This window comes from Drechmeria coniospora, chromosome 02, assembly GCF_001625195.1.
Source record: "Drechmeria coniospora strain ARSEF 6962 chromosome 02, whole genome shotgun sequence".
NCBI lineage: Eukaryota > Fungi > Ascomycota > Sordariomycetes > Hypocreales > Ophiocordycipitaceae > Drechmeria > Drechmeria coniospora.
Window position 1 is genome coordinate 4,804,173 of NC_054390.1, and position 23,799 is coordinate 4,827,971.

Consider the following 23,799-nt stretch of genomic DNA (forward strand, 5'->3'; position numbering starts at 1 on the left):
ATGAGGATCGCCATCCGCGAGCAGCTCGCCACCCTCGTCATCGTCGCCGTCCTCGTCTCCCTCGCCATCGTCGCCGTGCCCACGTGGATCTACGTTCACAACTTCGTCGTCGACGTCGAATCCGACGCCCTGCTCCTCACCGCCTCCCTCAAGGCCGCCAGGATCTCGTCCGAGCTCCAGCTCACCGAGACGCTCTGCAAGAGCATCGCCTCCCGCATCCTCCTGCAGGAGTCCCTCGTCAACTTCTACAATGCCAACTCGACGGATCCCTTCGGGCTCGCCGAGGCCGATCTCGAGGGCGCCATGAGCACCGGCGGTCCCACCGGTCTCTACCAGGCGAAGCTCTACTCCCGCAACTCGACGGGCAATCCCAACGGCCTCCTCTTCGTCTCGGGAAACGGCCTCGGCAACCAGACCAAGAACATCGAGCTCCCCTACCTCACGCCCGACGGCGCGAGGGCCAACCTCAGCGACACCCCCTACGGCTACCCTCCCTCCCTCTACCCCAACATCACCTATCTGAACCTCGGATACCCGAACCCGTTCGAGCCCTCGACGCCGGCCTACGCCGCCATCGCCTTCCCCGACGTCTGGCTGAGCACCAACGGCGGCCTCATCCTCGGCCCCCTGGTCATCAACGAGTCCTTTGCCCTCATCTCCATGACCATCCCCATCCGCTCCCTCCGCATCTCGAGGTTCATCCTCGGCTACCTGACCGTCATCGCCTCGGCCAACTCCCTCATCGCCGTCCAGTCCTCGCGTGAGGGCTTGGGCAACACCGGCATGGTCCTCCTCCTCGGGCCCGCCAATCCCTGGGGCAGGTTCAACGCGAGCCTGCCGCCGACCAACGACACCTACTCGCCCCCGTACGACGACTTCGCCCAATCCTCGGTCCGCTTCCTCCTTCCCCCGGTCCCCAACCGAGCCCAGGCGGATCGTCACATGAATCGCAGCTTCGGTGACGGCGGATTCTCCACCCAGTTTCCTCTGTCGCAGTACCCGGCCCTTCTCGACGACTATTACCAGAACAGCTCCCAGCCCAACCACGCCGACTCCATCCTGTCCGCCACCAACGAGGAGGGCGTTCCCGTCGCCGTCGGCGTCGCCCGTCCCCAGTCGACCCTCGTCGACTGGGCAGTCGTCGTCGAAAAGGCCGAGGACGAGGCCTACGACCCCATCATCATCCTGAGGAGGATCCTCCTCGGCTGCGTCTTCGGCACCGCCGGCGTCATCATCCTCCTCGTCATACCCTGCGCCCACCTCAGCGTCCAGCCCATCCGACGCCTCAAGTACGCGACCGAAAAGTCCATATCTCCTCCCGGCTACGAGGACAGCTTCGACGACGACTATGACGAGGAGAACCCGAGCTCGGGCACCTACTCCCAAAAGTCCAAGAAGGGCCTCTTCGCCACCATCCGGCGCAGGTTCGAGAAGCGGCAGAGGACCGTCGCCACGGCCGAGGTCGAGGCCGAGGCCCGCCGCCACACCTTCAAGATTCCCGGCCGGGTCGAGGATCGGAAGCACTTCATCACCGACGAGCTGACCGAGCTCACGCAGACCTTCAACGAGATGACGGACGAGCTGCTGAAGCAGTACACCTCGCTCGACGAGAAGGTGGCCGAGCGGACCCGCGAGCTGGAGATCAGCAAGAAGGCGGCCGAGGCGGCCAACGAGAGCAAGACGCTCTTCATCGCCAACATATCCCACGAGCTGAAGACGCCCCTCAACGGCATCATGGGCATGTGCGCCGTCTGCATGGAGGAGGACGACATCGAGCGCATCAAGCAGTCCCTCAAGACCCTCTACAGATCCGGTACGTTCTCCCCTCTCACCCCCACCCCCCCGGGTCCCCGTTGGAAACCGAGATTCGTGGCGAGCGAATGAGCGCGGAGGCTGACCGGCGACGTCCCCCCAGGTGACCTCTTGCTCCACCTTCTGGAGGATCTTCTCAGCTTCTCGAAAAACCAGATCGGCCAGCAGGTCAGCCTCGAGCAGAAGGAGTTTAGCCTGAGCTACATCAAGTCGCAGATGCTGTCCATCTTCGACAAGCAGGTGCGCGAGAGCATGATCTCCTTCAGCGTCACCTTTGTCAGTACCGATCACGGCGACGCCGACTCCGGCACCGACCTGCACTACCAGCTGGAAAAGACGTTGCCTGCGCTGGGGCCGCCGGGCATGGGCCGTCTCAAAGACATGTGCCTGTGGGGGGACCAGCACAGGATCCTGCAGGTCCTCATCAACTTGGTCAGCAACAGCCTCAAGTTCACGCCCGTCGGGGGCCGCGTCGAGCTGAGGATCAAGTGCATCGGCGAGTTGGACCAGGTCGGGAACGAGGGCAGCAGATCCTCCTCCTTCGGCACCACCTCAGTCGGACGGAGTCGCCATCGTAACAGCGGCGGCTCGACGCGTTCGGCGAGCTCGAAGACGACGAACACGACGCCGACGCCGATGAAAGGGGGAACCGCTTTGTCCATCAACCCCTTGGACTCAAGACCCACGCCTCACATTCGCGTCAGGGAGAGGTCACCAACCCCGCCACCTGCCAACGCGAAGCTCTTCATGTTCGAGTTTGAGGTCGAGGACACCGGCCCCGGCATCCCCGAGCACATGCAGGACAAGATATTCGAGCCTTTTGTCCAGGGCGACCTGGGACTGAGCAAAAAGTTCGGCGGCACCGGCCTCGGTCTCAGCATATGCTCGCAGCTGGCCAAGCTGATGGGCGGCTCCATCGACCTCAAGAGCACCGTCGACGTCGGATCGACCTTTACGATGCGCATCCCTATAAAGTACGTCAAGGACTGCGCGGCGAGCACGACGTCGAGCAGCACCAAATCGAGGCCGCCGAGCTTCGCCTCGACCGACGGCGATGGCCAACGCGTCTCGGTCACCAAGCCGGCCCCGGTCCAAAAGGCCAACGGAAAGGCCAACGGCAAGCCGAACAGCAAAACCAACGTGCTGGACAAGCAGCCTCGTCTGGTTGGTCTGAGCGCCCCGTTCTTCGGCACAACGCCGAATTCCGTCCACAACAAGGGCTACAAGACGGTGGCCATCGACAAGACCATGGCGAACGGGACCGGCGACGCCAAGTTTCGTGTCCTCGTCGCCGACGACAACTCGGTCAACGTCGAGGTCGTCAGCAGGATGCTCAAGCTCGAGGACGTCTACGACGTGACCATCGCCAAGGATGGCCAAGAAGCTTACGAGCTCGTCAAGGCGGACATGGAAAAGAACCAGACGTTTGACGTCATCTTCATGGACATCCAGATGCCCAACCTCGACGGCCTGCAGTCCACCCGACTCATTCGCAAGATGGGGTACATGGCGCCTATCGTTGCTCTCACGGCCTTTTCAGAAGAGAGCAACATCAAGGAGTGCATAGAATCAGGCATGAACGAGTTTTTGAGCAAGCCAATTCGACGGCCGGCGCTCAAGCAAGTCTTGAAAAAGTTTGCGACGATTATAGAGGAGCCCGAGCTCACTAGCCCGGTGGATGCTGTGCTGCCGGATCCACCGCCTCCCACGGCCGAACCGGTGGCCACTTGAGGCCTTGCATCGCATCGCATCTATTGTAATACTAGGACCATTTCTAGCTTCCTCTGCTCATACTGCAGCGAAATTTTACGCCGTCGCGAGCTATGTGTCGTCATATACGGAGCCACTTTTTCATGGCTGTTGGACTGGTTGATTGTGGGTGGGTGCAATGGGATCGACGGCGTCTGCGAGGCTTGCTGATTACGGGCTGGTGTGACCCGAAAAGGGTCATGATCGGGAAAAGTATAGACACCATTGTCGTGCAACGACGCTCAATATATGATAGGGCTGGCATCCGCAACTGCTGTAGTTATTCTCTTACCTTTTTTGCCTGTAGATTCTGGCCGGCAAGCCTGCTTTGATCAATGCGACGTTGACATAAAAGGTGTGCACCGAGAGGCTGTATATTGTATATCGACGGGATAGGATATCTCCGCTCTGCGTAGAATTGACCGCAGGGTTGAACTGGCCTGCCTCTACTTAATATTGAGAGAAAATCCGGACGTAGTGAGGTGGATGCCAACCTGCAATCGGTACTCTAAAACGCGTTTGTGTGTCCATGCGAGTTATCCAACTTGATGTTCTCTGCACGCCCCTGGCAGGCACTTATGTTACTTCCAGTTTCGACCCTCCGTGCTGTTGCGATGCGTCAACTACTCGGCCATTTTCGTTGCATCTCACTACAGGGAGCCATGTTGAATTGAGTTGAACAAACACGCGGATTGAATTTTGACTCTCCCCAAACGACTGCGGCATCACGTCGTCACGAGAGCCAGCTGTTGCGCGTAACACTACACGACGAAAACGCAGCCATTCAGGAAGAACACGAGCCTTTTGCAGGTGATACATAAATGTTACATGAGAACCCGCAGAGTGTCGACAAGGGTTTCAGAAAACAGGAGACAACATCCAAATGCATATACCAACATTGTTCCGAATCCAATACATTCACATCTTCTTGCCCTAACCAACTTTTTGCCGATGCGCCAACCCCGTTTCCGTCATCCTCGACACGTTGCATATGTTCCGAGCCGCTGAGGTGCCGTTTCATGCCATCGTAACTGCAGATGACATATGCGAAATGGACGCTGTCCGAAATAGCATGCTGAACAGGGTCATGGCCATGTCCCACGCCTTGGCGGGTTGCATATTGTGCAAGCGGCGCATCGACCCGGCATGATAAGGGGCGATAGCTCTAAACCGCCTTGGAGTATTGCCAGAGACGCTTCCGCTCCATGACCCACCAGGTTCCTACCGCCTCTGCTTCTGTCACCCACTTCGCAGCCTCCGGGCCATACTTCTTCTTGACGTCGGCGGCAAGACCCGAGACGGACCACTTCACAAGGCGTTCGCTTTCGAGAGGGTCTATCCCAGTGTCGGTAAAGCCGTATTCTGTCTTGCCATCCAGAGGCATGATTAGTCTCCAGGGAGTATCTGCAGACGTTATCGTGAGAATCCGTCCGCCCGGGTTCACGAGACCAAAGTTCCAGGCCCTTCGGCCACGGTGGGATTTCTTGTAGGTTCGAATTAACGACTGGCCTTCGTAGTCGTAGAGGATGTCGGATGCGGCAGCCGTGTCCTTCGCGTTGAGGGACTTCGTGCTGATGAGGAGGTCGAGAATGGTCGGCACGATGGACACGGATGTTACATTGACGGTGTGTTGAACCCGGGGGATGTGCGGGTGTCGGAAGGTGATGGGCACGTGGAAGTTGGTGATGTGTCCGTTCTGATACGTTCCCGTCTTCTTGTCATCCTCGAGAAAGGCCGAGCCATGGTCACCGACGAAGATGACGAGGGTTTCATTCGCGATGCCGGTATCCTCGAACATCTGCATCAACTCGCCCAGCCATTCGTCGGTCCAATGCACGGCGTTGAGATACTTATTCATGTCGCGGTGCTTGTCTCCCAGTCCGGCCGGCCCCATGTACTTCTTGAAGTCGAACGACTTGGGCGTATTCCACGGATGGTGCGTGGTGCTGGTGAAGTGCGATATGAACATGCGCTGGTTGTCCGCCGTGGCGTTGGAAATGTAGTCGCGAAGGTAGCTCCGCAGCACGGTTTCGGGGTATCCAAAGTAATTGATCTTCTCCAGCTTGATGGAGTTCTTTCTCGCGTCTTTTTCGATCCGATGCTTGGAAACGGTATGTTGGAACCCCACCATCTTGTTGAAGACATTCTGCCTGTCATACCCGTCCGTGACGGATTGGAACGAGGCGAGGCTCCACTGTTGATCGCGGTAGTCTGGTCCTCTCGATGTCGGCTTCATTCGGTTGAACAACTGCAGAACCTGGGGAAAGCAAGGCTGATACCACGTGGATCGGGTTTCCTCAAACATATCCACAGGCAGAGGCCAACTGCCACAGTGCATGACGCCGACACTCTTGGTCGAGACGGACGCCGTGGTTAGACCGCCGAGGATGTTGATACCACCCAGCGCCGGGTCGTACCTTTCCGTCCACTTGGGTCCCGCAGGTGGCGTGAAGGGCGCGCCCGACGATTTCCTGAAGTTCCCCGGCTGGCCAGTAAGCTTCTCGAAGTTAGGGGAGACGAGAGAATACATGGCATTCGCGCGGTCATGGTCTTCCGGCTCGTGGGACTTCATGAGCAGTCCGTGGAAGGGCGAGCCTTGCTGGAGAGGAAAGACATCCTGGCGCATGCTCTCCATCATGATGAGGGCGACGTGCTTGATGTCGATGGAGCTCAGCGTCTTTTGCAACGGTTTCAGAAGCTCGTTGTCCAGGTTGGTGATTTTCAACGGGTCGTTGACGGGGTTGTAGTAGGGGTCTGCGTCGTCAAGCTCGGGGCACGCGTCATTGGGTGACGGCATACTCGGTAGAGAGTCGGTTGTGAAAGAGCCACCTTCGCCGTCGTCTTCCTGTCGCTTGTGCTTCGATTTTGTATCTGCCCCAGCAGATGGAACTGTCACGGCCGACGAAGGCACGGCTGAGGTCGATGGGTCAATCGGGGTGCTCGACGAAACCATCAACGTCGTCGACGAGGCAATCGAAGTGGTCGACGGGGCAATTGAAGTGGTCGGCGGGGCAATCGAAGTGGTCGACGTCGTCGATGTGGTGGTGGTGGTCGATGATGTAGAGGTGGTGGTCGACGTTGTGGTGGTGGTGGTGGTGGTGGTGGTCGACGATATGGTGGTGGTGGTCGACGACGTAGTGGTAGTGGTGGTAGACACCATGGTGGTGGTCGACGAGGTCGTCGCATGCGTGCTCGATGAAGTCGTCGCATGCGTGCTTGTCAGAAGTGCTGCCGTGCTCGTGAGGCCGGCGATGGTTGTGGTCGACAGGTGGGTGGATGTTGAGGCGAGGCTCGCACTCAGGGTGACGTTCAGCCTCGATTCGGGATCCCACCTCTCGAAGCCCATTGGTACCGGGTCGGGCAACCAGCTCGGTCTTCGCTGTCTATATTTTCGAATGAGCTTGTTATCGGCGCCGGGCGCCCAGCCCTTGAAGTAGCCGTTCGGCATCTCCCATCTGGACTTGCTGATCAGTTCCGGGTAGGGCCATGAACCACCGTAGCAGTTTTGAGATTCACCCCTGAAGACGCCCAGCAGCGGAAGCGGGAGCGTAGTGAGGACGCGAGTGTAGGGGAGGTCGGGGTACATGACGACGTTGACGACGAAGGCGACGAGGATGGTGCCGGCCACACACGACAAGACGAGACGGCGTCGCGAGGAGGACTTTTCCGACAGCATGTGGTGTTCATCCACAGGCAGGGTGCCTTCGCTCGACAGCATGTCCTCGTCATCCTCATAGTTGTCGTCGTCCTCGTCGGTGCCGTCACTGCTCGAGATCTGCCGCAGCGGGAGGAGGTATCCTTCGTCCTCTCGTTTTCCGGGCAGCCTCCATCCCATCCGCGAGGCGCCGAATCGCAAAACTAGTTTACGCGTCAGCTCGAGGGAGCAAGGGAAGCGGACACAAGGGCAGTCATACTAGAGGTGAATTGGATCTCCACGCCTTCTATGAAGGTCGCGACGGCCCTGTTGACCAAGTTCTTGATGATCCAGGAGATGACAAAGAGTATGGCGCCGACGGTGATGGCCGTGCTCAGGCCACTAAGCAAGACGTTGAGGCCTTCTTCGGTGAAGGCGAAGGAAGACGTGTCGGACCAATCGATCTCACCACCGGTTTGCCAGAAGAAGCTGAGCTTGGAGGTGGCGGCGCAGAAGGTGACGAGACTGTAGAGTTTGGGTTCTTCGGGTCAGCAAGAACGGGACCGAGGAGCAGGCAGGGAGGCGGGAGAAGCTTCCGAGGAGCATCTCCGGCGAGCGGGGGGGGGAAGCACCTCGTGACGATGGCCAGAGTGAAGCCCAGGAGCCTGAGGCCATCACTGCGGCGTAGCAGCAGACGAAGGGTGCATATCAGAACGATGTCGGTGAGGACGAAGACGGGCAGGAAGAGGGTAAAGACGGGGAGGGAGAAGGAGTGGGCATTGAGAAAGAGGCGGAGCGTCTTCGTCGTGACGACGGAGACGAAGAAGAGGGAGAGCGGGAAGGAGACGAGGATAGGATGCATGGTGCCAGGCCAGCATCTACGCAGCCGGCTCAGATGCGTGACATTCGCCGAACGAGGGGAAGAACTTGGGGCCGGCGGTCGCGGAGAGGCGGCTGGAGGAGAGGAGGAGGCGAAGATGGTCGACGCGGCAGGAGGTGACGATTCGACGACACGAGTATGCCAAGGCGAAGACACATGGGCACGACGGGAGCACGACGGGGAGGAGGGGACGGGTTGCTACTTTAAACTTTACGTCCGCATGGCTGAAGGTGGGCGGCAGCAGGCGGGTCGCGCAGCGCTGCGAGCCACGGCCAGGGCAGGGCGCCTTCGCTAGTCGACGGCTTGGTTGGCCCGATCGGCCGTGGGCAACAGGGAGGGAGGGTGCCGGAGCCTGAGCCCGCAGGGTTGCTCGAAGGCTGGAATCCCCTGAAAGCCGCTACGCCTACGGAACGGAGAACAGGGACGGCGGGTGGCCCAGGCCTTCGGAAGGGAACTTTCCGATCTCCCTGGTTGTCGATTTCGGCTCGCAGGACGGGAGGAGATGAGCACATGTGCCTGGTTATATTTATTCACCGCACAAGACAGGTAGGTACCGAGCGGCGCATGGGCGTCCGATGCTAGGTTGCCGTCGTGCGGAGCGCTCGTCGCTCCTGGTCCTCGCGTGCCGCGGAGCGGATGGATTGCGGAAGCTCGCTTGGCGATGCAAGTACCGCGGAGGTAGACGCAGGTATCGGTGATGGTCCCTCGGGACCCATTTACCCCATGCGGACGGGCGAAGACAAATAGCGAGAACCCGGGGGAGCACTAACCACTCGGTAGCGCTCAGTTCGGCCGATTGCGGGCTAGCGGCAGACGGCAGTCCCACCCTGGATAGGGCCGAGTACTCCGCAAGGGAAGCGCACAAGGGCCACAGTGGCCGCTAGCGATGCAGGAACCAGTCCTGACCAAGATTGCTGCCAGATGCCGCTGTATTCATGCCCCGTACTCCGCAGGTACAGGTGGTCGGGTGCATGTACCGGTACATGTCATCCGTACAGCATGACCAAGCGCCTCCACCAACAGCACCTTGAACGCAGTACTGTACACCTACATGTACATGCAAGTAATACAGAGTACAGCACATGCCGGTACGGTAGGTCTGATTATAGCACACCTGCAGTGGGTGTGATGCAGGGCATGTACGAGGGGGTGAGGGTACTAAGTACCTAGGTACTAGGCACCTAGGTAGGTATCTGGACGGCCAAGCCAGGGCCTACAAGAGCCGAGCCGAGCACGACGTACCTCTCTATTCCTCACAAGTCCAACGTACCAGGTGCAGATACCAGCGGCGAGTAAGGAGAGGAGTACCTAGCGGCATGCTGTAGTTACATGTGCACGTACTGAAGTGCGGTGCGGCGCAACGGCACGTCCATTGTTGGCATGAATGCAGGGCCGGTTGCTGCCTCAACGCCCCTACCGGCGCAGCGAAATCAGGCACTGCAGCATTCCAACGTTCAGACATTCGCCTGAGTCACGGCAAGCAGGGACGTTCGGCTGTCGGTGGTGCTGCAAGAATGAGGACGGTGCTATTGGAATCGCCATCCCCAAGCATGAATGCGCTGCGTCAAGGGACTGAGGTGCAGGTACTGCAGAGTGCCAGGGTGTAGCCGTGCTTCCCGCACCAAACGTGCAGGGTAGGTGTCGTCGCACATGCACTTGTGCGCAGCAGCACCGTGACGGTACAGCTTTCCCCCGTCCCTGGGTTGTTGTTCGTGCCGTGCATGTGCGATCAAGTCACCGCATGCAATCCACCTGCCGGGCTGTCATGGTATGGTGGCACAAGTGCAACGATTCCGCACGTAGCAGTACCATGCGTGCACACGCATTTGCAGCACTCGCACTCCACTGCCCCTCCCCTTCGCCGCCGTCGCCCCAGCGGAGGAGCAGTTGTGTACTGTACGAGTAGGCGGAGGCGGAGGCGGCTAGCGGTGCCTGTGCCTGTGCCTGTTCATGTACTGTAGACTGTAGCTGTACATGGAAGCGCGCCAAGTCCACGCACAACATGCACTATGCACCATGCGGATCCTTTGCGGACAATACGCTGCTGTCAAGGGCTGTCAAGGGGAGGAGGCCAAGGGCCGCAGGGGGAAAGGTTCGAAATAAACTCGGGCGGAGTACAATGCAGTGCTTGTACCCCGCAAGTACAGCGCAGGTACTGTAGGTACCAGGTTGCTTGAGCTCATGAAGGTACTCTGTACATTTACGCTGCTACATGGAAGTAATACCGCAACTAGGTAGGTGTGCTTGTAGGTGTACATGTAGGTGCGCGGAGCAAAGAACTTGGTGTACTCACCTACCTAGTAGTAATACAGCAAACCTACAAGTGTTGAACGTATTAATGGTTGTAAATAGTTGTACGTTGTAATTACAGCAAGTACTGAGTAAGGAGTGACCGTGCTGCAAGTAATTACGGGAACACATGTACAAGTACACGTACTTTGTAGTAGTTGTACTGTAAGTACACTTGGTATGCCCACTACCTCCACAGCTACCCGTGCTGCTCCTCACCCGCACCCGCGCTTGTCAAAGGCCCGGGGGGGACGGGCAAGCTGCCTCAACAAGGTTCACAGCACCTGAAGATGGCTGGGACGTTCGCGGTCATGATGTCGTCGAAAGCGTGCTTGTGTGAACAAACGACATAGGTGTCGAATGACCCAGCAAAATGTCGCTTCCGCGTCTTCTGAGCGGTGACATCACCTTCCCCTTCCCACCGCACGATAGCCCGTAATGGTCACGTGTTCCATTACCAGGGTGAGCAGGTGGAAACGTGGACGATGACGGCTGCTGCCACCAGCAGGCATGCCTGCTGGAAAGACAAGCCGAGCGAAAAAAAAGTGCTTGCCCGGAAAGCCACTGGAAGCAAAACTCACATGGTGTGGCTGTAGCCGTATGCAGAGAGAAATTGTAATCAAGAGGGACACCATGAACATGCTCGCACAAGCGACGTTGCACCACCGTCTCCTACAGGGTAGCGAGACTGCCAGGAAGCAGCCGGGTCCGGGCTGGCCATTGCGTCGGACAGAGACGGACCCCTCGGCTCTTGGGAGATGCGTGGTAACGCAGCGAGATGGTGGCCATTGCGTCGTGCAGAGAAGTGCCCCCCCCCCTCTCTCGGGTGTTGGGGAGGGATGGCATCACGGCGAGATGGTGGCCGTTGCACGGTGCGGTGCCCTCTCCCCTAGGCCCTCGGCCACGCACGGCAACGCAGCGAGATGGTGCCCGGTGCGAGCATGACGCCCAAGGCAAGGCGAGCCCAAGGGAGGCACCCGCCCCGTCCTCCCCTCTTCGTTGCCACGGAAGCTACTGGTGCGAGGGCGGGGGCAGGTCCTCGTCGCCGACGGGGTCGACAAGGCGATGCACTAGAACGATCTGTTTCGCCTGCATTGTCACCACGCCGTCCTTCACCTAGGGAGACGAGCGCCGCATCGAGGGGCTCGCGAGGCTGTGAAACATGCGTCCCAAAGGGATGACGACACGTTGCACTGCACGCAGGTTCGTCGGCCAAGGAGGAGGACAGCAGCCTGCCCTACCGCCGTCCAGCCTTGCCATGTACCGTCAGCTCGGTATTCGGCGCAGGACGAGGAGTCGACGAGATTCCAGCGACCGCCGGTGCCACTCGTGCCAGCACCAGCCGTTCGAACCATCGGCCGCCTCGTTCGCCTCTTGGCAGCTCAAGAGGAGCAGACCTCGTCACTCGGCGCCCGCTCGTGTGGAATTGGACGCAGGAACTGCCGGTCGTGGTCATGCAGATCGGAATGGTGCCGAGAGGTGACAGGCCATTGTTCGGATACTACGGGTGCGGTGCATGCACACACGTACGGTAACGAGAGGTAGCAAAAGGCTTTGGTGGGGGACAATGCTGCGCGAGAGAGGAGGCGTGGGTGGCGTGGTCTCGATGCTAAAACCACTATGGATGAATTACTGAACTCGAACCGACGACCAACACTGCTGGCACTAGTAATATCATACCATGCGGACGCCATACGAGTGGAAGTATGGTGCAGCAGGCGACTGCGGCACACGCCTGAACCCCACCATGCGCACACCATTATACACGTACAGACTGCACCCGCATCTTCATGCATCGCATTGCCGTGGGCCGTTGCTTCGGACCACAGACATGCAACGTAGCGCGCACGGCGGCCTGCCCCATCGCCGCACGCACACCTTGGCCATTGTTGCTCCCCATCTGCTCCGTCCCGGCGGAGGCGGATGGTGCCCGTGCCTTGATACGCACCTGCAACCACGAGCCCAGTGTAGAGACGGCGGCCACCAGCCATCCCTTTCAGGAATGAAGGGGCAATGCAGCAGCAGCTCGCTGCCGTCCCGTTCCCAACCCATCGACTTTGGGGTGCATCTGCCATGGCGACGCTCGGAATCGTCCTGCAGCAACGGCCGTGCATGTTCCGACCTACCCTTGCACCTTGCCGTTGCGCAACCCTGAGGCAGGCCGCCCGTGGGCCAGGACGGCGCTGCCAAAACGGTTTCAGGACACGACATTCCAGCAGCTTGTCAAGTTGCGGCTGATGCGTTGGATCCTTCCACCACCACCCTCGCCGCCGTCGCCCCAGGCACGCGCCACAGGTACGAAGACGGCTCGGCAGCAGCGAGGCAATGCAGCGACGACGGCGTGCTTGCGAAGGAGTGCGTGCACTGTCCGTGTGCGTACTTGCATGTACATGCATGGTGCACAACTTGCTGGAGTACTATTAATTGCCGGAAGCACCACGAACTGGCACCTTGTCCGCTCCGTACTCCGTCCTTGCTAATACCACATGACTACTCCGTACATTACATGTGTGCATGTACTCCGTACAGAGTACTCCGTCCGTACACATACTTTGCATTACATGCACCAACGTTGGGATGTACAATATTACTTGCACACCTACGCACAACTGCATGTACGTTGTGAGCTCGCACCACCCAGCTCAGCCACATCGTCACCTGACTGCCTCTGCCGGCGCAGCCATGGGCTCCCTCCTTCTCGCCTCCAGTCCGATCGGAGTGGTAATACCTTGGCACTCCTCTACCAAGGCACGGTACATGACCAAAGTACTCCGTAACCTTCCCAATATTACTTACGAGTACGCTCGCTCTGGGAATTCGATCTACTAGAATACAGAGTGCCTAGGTACCTTGATACCTCGTTACATGTACTCCGTAGTATTCTTCGCCGCTACTCGTCCCCTTCTCCTTCTTGTACATGTACTTGCTTTGCATGTACTGTACAAATTCCTACGGGCAATGCCCCGGAAATAGATGACTTGCACTTGTGACGAGGAATCGAAAGGCAAAGAAGGCAAAGGAAGGCGAGGGAAGGCAAAAGAAGGCAAAGGAAGGCAAAGGAAAGAAAGCAAGCAAAAAGACAACCCACCAGCCAACCAGCCAACCCGCAAACTAACCAGCCAGCCAGCCAACCCGCAAACTAACCAGCCAGCTAACCAACTCTCTTTTCGTCCGTCTCATCATCTCGCACGGCCGGTCTTCGGTCCCTGTCGGTGGAAATGCAGGGTCTCTCATGGCGTCTCTCATGAGCTGCCCGAAACAGGGGCCACAGGCACCGCAGCTGCCTCCGAGGCACGTCATCCATCATTGGACAATCGACGCCGGAACCCTCTGTCCCTCCTGTCCATGTACGTTTTCGTTCCGAATCCTCCTTTAGCTTCTTCCCTGGACCTGTTGCGGCTGGAGCGGGCGTCCGAGCTAAGCTGCCGCGACCTTTGATGATTCGACGACCATCTTGGCATGGCTTGCTCGAAAGCAGCTCTAGGCGACCGTCTCCCCCGTCGCAACCCACTTCCGGCCGCCGCCCATCTGTCTGCTGCGCTCTGCCTTGCATCGCCTCCGCTCCGCTCGTGAGCCTTTCGACGCCGGCGGCCTCTGCCATGTGCCATTGTCGCTGAAGCTTCTTCTTCTCGACCGACCTGATACCGACGGAGCCGCTTGGTGTCTAGCAGCGGCTGCTTTCGTACCATACTTGCACCACAAATCCGTCTGTATACCTGCATATATATAACCCGCTCCTTGTCCGCTCGCCCATGCTCTTCCGCCGCCGCCGCCGTGCTTCCTCTTGCTCCCTTTCCAACTCGCTCGATCCTGCTACCACTACGTCACCGCGTCCCTGCTAGCACGCCGTTCGACCAACCAACCAACCAACCAACCAACCAACCGACCGCCCATCATGCAGTCCAACATCCTCCTCCTCTCCACCTTTGTCGCTTCCGTCTCGGCGACGGTGAATGTCTACGCTGCCCTCGAGGCCCGGAACGGCGTCCGCGCCGACCTTGTCCCGCGCCAAACTCTTGACGCCAAGTGCCAGTCCATTCTCGTCTCCATCGGAAAAAGCGTGCCCACGGCCCCCCCGAAGCTCGCCTCCGAGCTCATCGCCCACCCGCAGACCGACCCTTGCCACTTTACGCCTCCCGCCGGCCTCGACTCCGAGTTCTCCAGCTACTCCAGCGAGCTCGTCTCCTGGGCCGAAAAGAACAAGGACATCCTCAACGAGTGTGCCGAGCTGTCCCGTTTCCAGGACATCACCGCCGACTGCAGCGGCGCCGTCGCTAGCAAGACCAGCGCCACGACGACGGCCACTACCTCGTCCACCAATACCGCTTCCACGAGCTCGACCACCACCAACACCGAAACCACCACCTCGAGCTCGACGACGAGCACCAACACGGGCTCGACGACGAGCAGCACCACTGGCACGAGCACCGGCACCACCACCACCACCACCAGCAGAACCACGACGACGTCAAGCTCCGCCATCCAGGCCGGTGCTGCCCGCGAGACCGCCATGGCCCTCGCTGCCATGGCCGCCGCCGGTCTCGCCATGGCCTTGTAGAGACGCCATCCATGTCCCGCCATCGTTGAACAGCATTGGATCGCAGCTACCTAGGGTGGCGCTCTCGTCAGCCGCGCATAGCCTTGACCGCTGCCCTTCGTCTTCTTGTTCTTCGATCCGAGTTGAAGTGGAAAAGCCGGATGAAAACCGAGCTGAGTTTCATGTTTTGCACTGCAGCATTGGAACCTGTACCTACTCTACCTACTCTTCCATTTGCTTCTGCCGTTGCTTCTACCGCCGCTTCTACCATTTGCTACTGGCATTTGGATAATAATCTGAACTGAAATTATCTCACCCGCCTCCTCGCAACAGTTGACTGATGGTGAAGCTTGCATCCTCGTATCCCGCTCTCCAGTAGAGCCCTGTGTCGCTGGCAGGCATCTGGTTTATAATCTAACCGACCTGATCTCATTCGCCTCCTCTCAACAGTCACCAGTGGTGATGATGAAATGCGCATTTACCATTTTGCCAGTCTTACCAAGACGTTGTCCTCATGCCGTGCCTTTCTGCGAGCCCTTCGATAAAAGCCCTCAGCGCCCAGCGGTTGGACAGTGCCCTGGGCATCGCCGAGTACCGTCCATTGTGTCGCACCATTTCCGTACCTTGGTCGCTGGTTCTATCAGCAAACCTGCTCGGCGGCCTTGGTCAAGAGCACAGCCCGGGAGCAACCAAGCTCATTATTCCTAGCCGTTTACAGAGTACATTGACCGCAGGATTGCACTCGCCCATTTTACTCCTCTTCTTCTTCTTCCGCTCCCACCTCCTCTCCCGCTGCTTCGGCCGCTTCCTTGGCCGCTACCTCCTCCTCGTCTTCGTCAAGTTCCTTGGCTCGCGTGGCCGATGATTCGTCCACCCCGGATGGTGCCGAAGTTTCTGCCGTCTCCTCCATGCCTGCCGTCTCCTCGACCTCCTCGCCTCCGTGTGCTGCTGAGCCCGTCGTCGCCTTGCCGGTCGTGCTACCCTCGTGCTCTGCCGTCAGCCAAGCGTCCCACTCGGGAAACAGATCTTCGTCTTCGTCTGGCACTCCGATGAGCTTGGCGATCCGGCCACGCTTTCCCTTCTCCAAGTTCTCTTTCCATTTCCTCACCAACGGGACCACCAGGCTGGGCTTGTACGTCTGCGCGAACAGTACCGCCTCGGCGAGACGACCGGTGCCCGCCAGCACCTCGGTGCACTTGTCCACGTCGGCGAGCAGCCAGTAGCACGAAAAGGCCACGTTGTGTGCGTTGCTCTCCTGCGCTTGCGTGGCCAGTTTCGTGAGCCCCTCTCGGTTGCCCGTCGACGAATGAAGCAGGAGGAGGGACCCGAGGTCTTTGGCGTTCGTGAAGCACTCGGCGGCGAGCCCGACATCCCAGCCAACGAGAGCGGCGTCGCCGACCGTCTTCCACTTATGCTCCATATCCGCCTCACGCGCCAGCCCGAGGGCGATGTCGAGCTGGTTCAGGGCAAGCGACAGGTCGAACTTGTGCTCGGGATCCGTCGCCACCTGCAGCGCCAGCTCCTTGTGGCCTTGGCCTTCCAGGAACCTCGCAATCTTGTTCAGCTGATCGGCCGGAATCGACGGCAAGAGCTCCGCCGCCGTCTCCATGTCTTCTCGAAGGACGAGCGTTTGGTACTCCAAAACGGGCAGCGACAGGCCAAACGACGTCACGTTGACGTCCTTGTCCGCCAGGTAAATACGAGAATCGCGCTGGATGTATCCGAGGATGTACATTGGCTTGTCGAAGTGAGACACGGTGTACGTCTTGTCGCCGACGAGGTAGTTCAGTCGGTTTGCGCTGTTTGTGTAGATGAAGCAGTCGCCAACCCATTCGCCCGTCCGAACGCTGCTCTCGTCAGCGGTTGCCCTTGTCTGTTCTCTCGCCTCGCACTCACGTACCTCTCGGCAATATCGGTGATGACCTCAAACGCCGCCTCGACGCCGTCTTCCTCCACCTGGCCAGCCTGCACGGCTTCCACATACTCGTCGCGGGAGAAGCGCAACACGTAGCAGGTATCCTCGCAAGATATGGCCACCAGCTCGCCGCTCTCCGACCAAGACACCTAGGGAACGTGAGCATGCCGGCAAGAGAGGGTCGTCGGGGTACAAACCTGCTTCGGCTCGACCTCGATTCTTCGGACCAGGCCGCCAGTGTTCCAGTCGAAGAAGGAGATGCCGCCCTGTCCCGTGACACCCAGCAGGACACCGCCAATGAGCCCCTCGGCCTGGAATCCGACGTCCAACCCGCCGCTCTTTTCGACAAAGTTCTTGTAGACCTTGACGCTCATGGGCGACTCGCGGATCGCAAAATCGTTGCTGTTTTCTTTCGAAGCCCAGACAAAGTCCAGGGCGGAGCCGAAGGCCTTGTTCCTCCAGGCCAGGGCCGTGTAGATGATGTATTCGCCGTCTCCGCAGACGGAAACAAATCGGCCGTTGGGCGAATGGGTGAGCGTCTGGGGGTAGACCTCGCATGTCCCCAGGTCCTTGGCTGGCAAGGAAATCGGGTCGTTGTCCTTGATGGAAGCATCTACAAGTTCGTCAGCGCAACGAATGGCGACGAGATTTCCGGCAACTTCATACCCCCTTTGATGATGGAAGACACCACTTCGTTGTGTCGTGCCCAGATCAGCTTGCCCGAGGCATCCATGGACACGGCAGGCTCCTCTCGTCCAAGCTTGATCACGACGGCGCCATCGTCGTACCCGACGGCAACGCCTTGCTTGCCCTTTTGATACGACACGCACCAAGCTCTCTCGAGGCTGTAGTTGAAGGACTGCTCGAATCGGTACGTGTTCGCGTGCCAGACCCTTATCGTGCCGTCCTCGGAACCCGAGATGATGACAGGCAGCTCCGGGTGATAGCAGGCAAAAGACACATTGTTGGTGTGGCCCTCGAGGGTGGCGATGAGAGACTTTGTCGTGTAGTCCCAAACCTTGACCGTCCGGTCATCCGACGTGGTCAGGAGATACGGCTTGTCGGAGTGGGGGTAGTAGTCGACGTGGTTGACGCCCTTGCTCTCGTGCGCCTCGAGGGTGTAGTTGGGCGAGCCCGAGCCGAGGCTCCAAATCTTGACGGTGCGGTCCAAGCAGGCCGAGGCAAAGGTGTTGGTGTCCTTGGGGTTGATGGCAAGGCCCATGACATAGTGGCTGTGGCCTTCGAAGACCTGGACGCATTTCCAGCCCTTGTCCCAATCCCACAGCTTGATGGTCATGTCATCGGAAGCGGTGAGAACAAAGGGCAATGTGGGGTGGACCACAATGGCTCGAATGTAGTCGGGGTGAGCCTCGAAGGACGTGATCTTCTCCGAGGTGTTGTAGTTGTAGACGCGCAGCTGGAAGTCGTCGGAACCGCAGACGATCCAGTTCTTGCGGGCGACGAAGCGACCGGCTCGGACGGGGACATCGGTGAGCTCAAAAGTCTTTACAGTCTGTTGCGTCTCGTACGACCAGATGTAGACATGTCCTGAACCAGAGCGTCAGTTGACGGTTCGAGGGAGCGTTGCCACCGACGCAGGGGACGAACGCACCGCTATAGAGTGTCGTCAGGATCCATGGCTCTTGGGGGTGAAAGTCGATGCCCTTCACTCGCTCACTGCGAGCGTAGAGCTGGCGCTATATGCCGATATGAGTCAGTGAGGCGTCCAAGTTTGAGGAGGCGCGAAGGCAGTCGAGGAGTTGCAGCGTGAAAGGCGTGGCCACGACGGATGTGAACTCGGGTCCGTCGAGCCTGCCCCTAACGTTGGGGTCAATGACGAACCTTGACGTCCAGCTTCATCGTAGAGGTAGGTGCTGTACGGATGCCAGAGTGCGAATTCTATTTGGCAAACGTCGGGCGCAGGAACAAGACAAGTTGTGTTTGCTGGCGGGGTTCGCAGTTGATGCTGTCGCCGAGGCCTCCCAATGCGACGGAGAGCACCTGCAGCAGTTCGGCGGGGTGCAGAGTGAGTCTAGGTCGGGGAGAAGCTACTGCATCGGCCAAAGATGCCGGATGGTGGGAATTGGTGCAGCGTGCGCAGCTCTCGTCGACCTCGTGAAGCTCCAAGGATTGTTCTGAGATGCTGTCACGGTCACCCTTTGCTTCCGTACTTCTGCCAGCTGGCCACGAGCAACGATTGGCCGACGCGCCTGAAATGTCAGGCAGCCACCGCTCCCTTGTCAGCGAGTGCGGGCCGTGGTTGAGCAGGGTTTAACTAGGAATAGTGCGAGTCGTCTGATTGTGGGCCTTGCTCTGCTCGGAGTACTTGTGCTTGCTGCAAGTACTTACTGGTACATGTATTTGCCGTACTGTAAGTGCACTTGCCTGTAATTACACTACGCCTGAAACAAGAGTATATGTATAGTACTCCGTACAGTGTATTCCGTACGTGGACACCTACTTATAGGCTATGTTAGTGCAAGGATGAATGCTTGCATCTAAGTATTTGCTCAGTACTCCGTACTATTGGTCTACAGTAATTGTACGGAGTATTGGTACTTCCTACTCTTGACTTTGATTTTAATCATTGCAGCCTACTCAATGCCACGAGATGAACAACGGCAACTTTGATCCTAGAATGTGCTTGTGCGCAATGATTTCCTGCAGTAGATGCCAGGCTGCAAGTGCTACTGATGGCTGCGACTGTGGTGCTCGGCATCATGTACAATTAGTATGTACCGTGCGGAAATGGGATACGGAGCGCGCACTGTCCCAACGAGGCTCGTGCAAGTACTCCAAACTAAAAATACCTGTCCTTTTCGTTGCGAAGGGCATGCAGGAGGAGCACCTGGCGTAGTAGTACTCCGTACTCCTGGGGCACAGTGCAACTCATTTCGCACCGTTTCTCTCCTTGCTTGCTGTGGTGTCCCCATTCTCTAGCGCGGAGCATCGATGTCTCGATTACCTATTAGCTATCAAGGCACACGCCAATACCCCGTCAGTTTTCTCTTTCGGTATCTTGGAAACCACGCTGTCCATTTCGTGTCAACCGGCACCCTTGCCAGCTCCAATCGTACGCACAGGCCGAGTGCCTGTTCATTAGGGTAGGTGGGAATTCTATTTGCTTTCCTGTGGTAGCAAGTGCACGGAATGCCTGCACTGTGCTCGATACCTGCACGCATGCGCCGTGCTAACAGAACTCTACCGCACTCCGGAAGTACTTCTCAAGTACTCCGTACGTGTACATTTAGTTTGCCGTAGGCACTAATAAATAGTACTGACGTTGGTACCTAGTAGTATGGAGCACGGGGCTGTCGAGGCAATTGCAGAAGCCGTTCAGCGACTGCGGGGTTGTAAAGAACGTCCCTTACTACTAGGTACTACCTAAGTAGGTACAGTACGTAGTACGGCGGAGTACTTGCAGTACAAAGTACCTACTGTAGGTAAGTGCCACTAGTGCTCCGTAGTAGTAATGGGAATTAACTGCACCGCCCCGCGACCGATTGCATCAAATCCATCCCCCACCACCACCTACCACCCACCTACCACCTACCTACCACCCACCACCTACCTACCACCTACCACCTACCACCCACTACTCGCCTCACCTCGCCTACCCGCCACCAACCTGTTCATCGACCTCCCATCACTGCCCTCTCGGATACGGACCCAGCGGGCAACGTCACTTCCTGCGCTTGCCTCCCACAAACACCAAAGACGGGCGGCCCGGCATCGCCTGCTCATCTCCACCGAGCACGACGACCCCATCCTTGAATCGCCACTGCCGCCACTGCGCTCGGGCTTCGCTTCGCCTCGTCCGACGTTCGGGTTTCTAACAGCCCCGTTCGGCGCCGCCCTGTGTCTCATACTCTCTCCTCTTCCGTGCTGCACCGTTGCGACAAGCCTCTCCGCTCCATCCTCTCCGGTCAACCGCCTGATCTGATCTGATCTGATCTCGGCCGATAACCCCGCAGCCGCGACTCACATTCGTCCACACAGGCGTCGACACTGCACACATACGACCGCCATGTCGTGGAAGCTCACCAAGAGTGAGTGCAGGAACCCTCGATTCGACGACGGCCCGGTGCGGCATCGAATCGACACGTTGCCTTGCGAGAAGCTGCTAACCGGGCGTTGCAGAGCTCAAGGAGACCCATCTAGGGCCGCTGAGTGCCTTCTCCCGATCCCCCTCCACCTCGACCATCACAGAGAAGGACGACAAGGCACAACAAATCACGTCCGGCGCGACGACGCCGACGACAGAGAGCGCCATCGGTAAGCAGTTCATGTCTTCGTGTCCCGTCGCGCCCGTTGGCGTTGCCGAGCCGGCGGGCGAGGAAAGGGCGCATCGCTGACGCATGAGCCACCAGCTGCCTCGGAAGCAATGGCCCAAGCTCCTGTTGTCAAACCGCCCAAACCCGGCATCCTCGTCGTCACCCTGCACGAGGGCCACGGCTTCTCTCTCCCCGAGCAGCACCGAAACGCATTCGTATCGCAGCATCAGGGCTCTCTCTCGTCGAGCAACGCCGCCAGCGTTTCCGGCTCAGTACAACCCAGCTCATCCCAGCGAGCGGCCGGTTCCTACGTGAACGGCTCCAACCGACCACACTCTTCCGCCGGCGGCTTCGGACCCATTCCGACGAATCACGGCCGCATCTCCGGCAAGTACATGCCTTACGCCCTGTTGGATTTCGACAAGGTCCAGGTCTTCGTCAACTCGGTGGACGGCAACCCGGAGAATCCGCTGTGGGCCGGCGGCAACACGCAGTACAAGTTTGACGTGTCCCGGGTGACGGAGCTCGTCATTCACCTGTACATGCGGAATCCGGCGGCCCCTCCCGGCTCGGGACGGAGTCAGGACATCTTCCTGGGCGTGGCCCGCATCAACCCGCGGTTCGAGGAGCGGCAGCCTTTCGTCGAGGATCCAAAGGCCAGCAAGAAGGACCGAGAGAAGGCGGCGGCCGAGCACGCGCAGCGGCAAAAGACGGACGGCCAGCAAGGCGTCGAGTGGGTGGATGTGCAGTACGGAAGTGGCAAGATCAAGATCGGCGTCGAGTACGTCGAGACGCGAGCGGGCAAACTCAAGATTGAGGACTTTGAGCTGCTCAAGGTCGTCGGCAAGGGCAGCTTCGGCAAGGTGATGCAGGTGCGCAAAAAGGACACGAACCGAATCTACGCGCTCAAGACGATCCGGAAGGCGCACATCATCTCCCGATCCGAGGTGGCCCACACGTTGGCGGAGCGATCGGTGCTGGCGCAGATCAACAATCCCTTCATTGTGCCGCTCAAGTTCAGCTTCCAGTCGCCCGAGAAGCTGTACTTTGTACTCGCCTTCGTCAACGGCGGCGAGCTCTTCCATCACCTGCAGAAGGAACACCGCTTCGACGTCAACCGGTCGAGATTCTACACGGCGGAGCTGCTGTGCGCGCTCGAGTGCCTGCACGGCTTCAGCGTCATCTACCGCGACCTCAAGCCGGAGAACATCCTGCTCGACTACCAGGGCCACATCGCGCTCTGTGATTTCGGCCTGTGCAAGCTCGACATGAAGGACGAGGACCGGACGAATACGTTTTGCGGCACGCCAGAGTACCTGGCGCCCGAGCTGCTCATGGGCAAGGGCTACAAGAAGACGGTCGACTGGTGGACCCTGGGCGTGCTGCTGTACGAGATGCTGACGGGGCTGCCGCCCTTTTACGACGAGAACACCAACGAGATGTACCGCAAGATTCTGTCGGAGCCGCTGCACTTTTCGGACGTCGTGCCGCCGGCCGCCAAGGACCTGCTGGGGAAGCTGCTGAACCGCAACCCCGACGAGCGGCTCGGCGCCAACGGATCGGCCGAGATCAAGGCGCATCCCTTCTTCCACGCCATCGACTGGCGCAAACTGCTGCAGCGCAAGTACGAGCCGACGTTTAAGCCCAGCGTGGTGAGTGTTGCTCGTGATGCTCGTGGTGGATGCTCGTCGGCGTCGTCGCTAACGCGTGCAGGTCGACGCCATGGACACGGGCAACTTTGATCCCGAGTTCACATCGGAGGCGCCCCAGGACTCGTACGTGGACGGCCCTATGCTGTCGGAGACGATGCAGAATCAATTTCAGGGATTCAGCTACAACCGGCCGATTGCAGGACTGGGAGACGCGGGCGGCAGCGTGAAGGACCCGTCGTTTGTGGGCAGCATGCAGGACAAGCGGTAAGGTGGACTCGGAATTCTAGCCGTTGCGATGCATCTCCGCGATTGAAACTTTTGGCAAGACGAAGGGACTAAAGGGCGGGAGATTCCAAGGGGCGTTTGGCTGAAACAGGAGGCTGGTCGCTCGCTCGAGGGACGGCAGAATGCAAGGACCTTTCATGCATGGCTCCGTGCCGCCAAAGCAAACCGCGCGACTCGAGGGAAGTCCACTCGCCGCCGTTGTCACCATCTCTCCACCCTTGATGGTGCATGCACTCTCTCTGTACTCCGTACCTCGTCGAGAATCAGACGACAATGGTGTCACAAGCTACCGTCCCTGTCATGAGGCTGCCGTCGAGCAAGGACGCCTGGAGCTCTGCTTATTCACATCGAAGTCCCGCAAGGGCGCAGATGCTAGAGCTTGCCCCTTGTGCCCTTGATTGTTCCACACCGATGCCCTTGACGGCACAGACACAGGTGAGATGGCTGCCGCAGGCGACCTGGAATTTTGTCCGAAGACGCATGCAATTGTCGCCGTGAGGAGCGGCATCCTTGCGCTGAACCGTCCGCGCGCGAGCCTGCAGGCATCGCATAATTCCATGCTGGACTCTTCTAGGTGGCCCTCCCCCAGAGCGAGCCTCCACGACGCCCCGTGATTCCCCACAATGATGGCATCCTGGCTAACATGCTGCGCCCGAGTATGACGATGACAAGAGGAACCTTGTAGAAGGAATTTTGCTCGCACACAGCCTCGAAGGATCTGTGGGCGAGGAGGAAGCACAAACTTGCACCAACGGCCAGGAGCAAATTCTCT

The 23,799-nt window shown here is 58.9% G+C and overlaps 5 protein-coding genes across 5 annotated transcripts; 3 read left to right on the forward strand and 2 right to left on the reverse strand.

Annotated features, from left to right (window-relative positions):
• DCS_04422 (histidine kinase) lies at positions 1-3,543 on the forward strand (the record flags this gene model as incomplete). Its single annotated transcript, XM_040801732.1, has 2 exons — positions 1-1,813; positions 1,916-3,543. The coding sequence occupies 2 exons, from the start codon at positions 1-3 to the stop codon at positions 3,541-3,543; spliced, it is 3,441 nt and encodes a 1,146-aa protein (XP_040656765.1).
• Positions 3,544-4,726: 1,183 nt separating this feature from the next.
• DCS_04423 (uncharacterized protein) lies at positions 4,727-8,057 on the reverse strand (the record flags this gene model as incomplete). The annotated part of the gene is made up of 3 exons (XM_040801733.1): positions 4,727-7,419; positions 7,476-7,720; positions 7,828-8,057. 3 exons carry the CDS (start codon positions 8,055-8,057, stop codon positions 4,727-4,729), a joined length of 3,168 nt encoding a protein of 1,055 aa, XP_040656766.1.
• Positions 8,058-14,259: 6,202 nt separating this feature from the next.
• Positions 14,260-14,922, forward strand: DCS_04424 (uncharacterized protein; the record flags this gene model as incomplete). Its single annotated transcript, XM_040801734.1, has 1 exon — positions 14,260-14,922. The coding sequence occupies one exon, from the start codon at positions 14,260-14,262 to the stop codon at positions 14,920-14,922; it is 663 nt and encodes a 220-aa protein (XP_040656767.1).
• Positions 14,923-15,652: 730 nt separating this feature from the next.
• Positions 15,653-18,676, reverse strand: DCS_04425 (coatomer beta' subunit; the record flags this gene model as incomplete). Its single annotated transcript, XM_040801735.1, has 6 exons — positions 15,653-16,748; positions 16,802-16,965; positions 17,014-17,429; positions 17,483-18,364; positions 18,429-18,513; positions 18,659-18,676. 6 exons carry the CDS (start codon positions 18,674-18,676, stop codon positions 15,653-15,655), a joined length of 2,661 nt encoding a protein of 886 aa, XP_040656768.1.
• A 2,167-nt stretch (positions 18,677-20,843) lies between these two features.
• On the forward strand, positions 20,844-23,010 carry DCS_04426 (serine/threonine-protein kinase gad8; the record flags this gene model as incomplete). Its single annotated transcript, XM_040801736.1, has 4 exons — positions 20,844-20,865; positions 20,957-21,091; positions 21,187-22,742; positions 22,804-23,010. The coding sequence occupies 4 exons, from the start codon at positions 20,844-20,846 to the stop codon at positions 23,008-23,010; spliced, it is 1,920 nt and encodes a 639-aa protein (XP_040656769.1).
• Between the last annotated feature and the right edge of the window lie 789 nt (positions 23,011-23,799).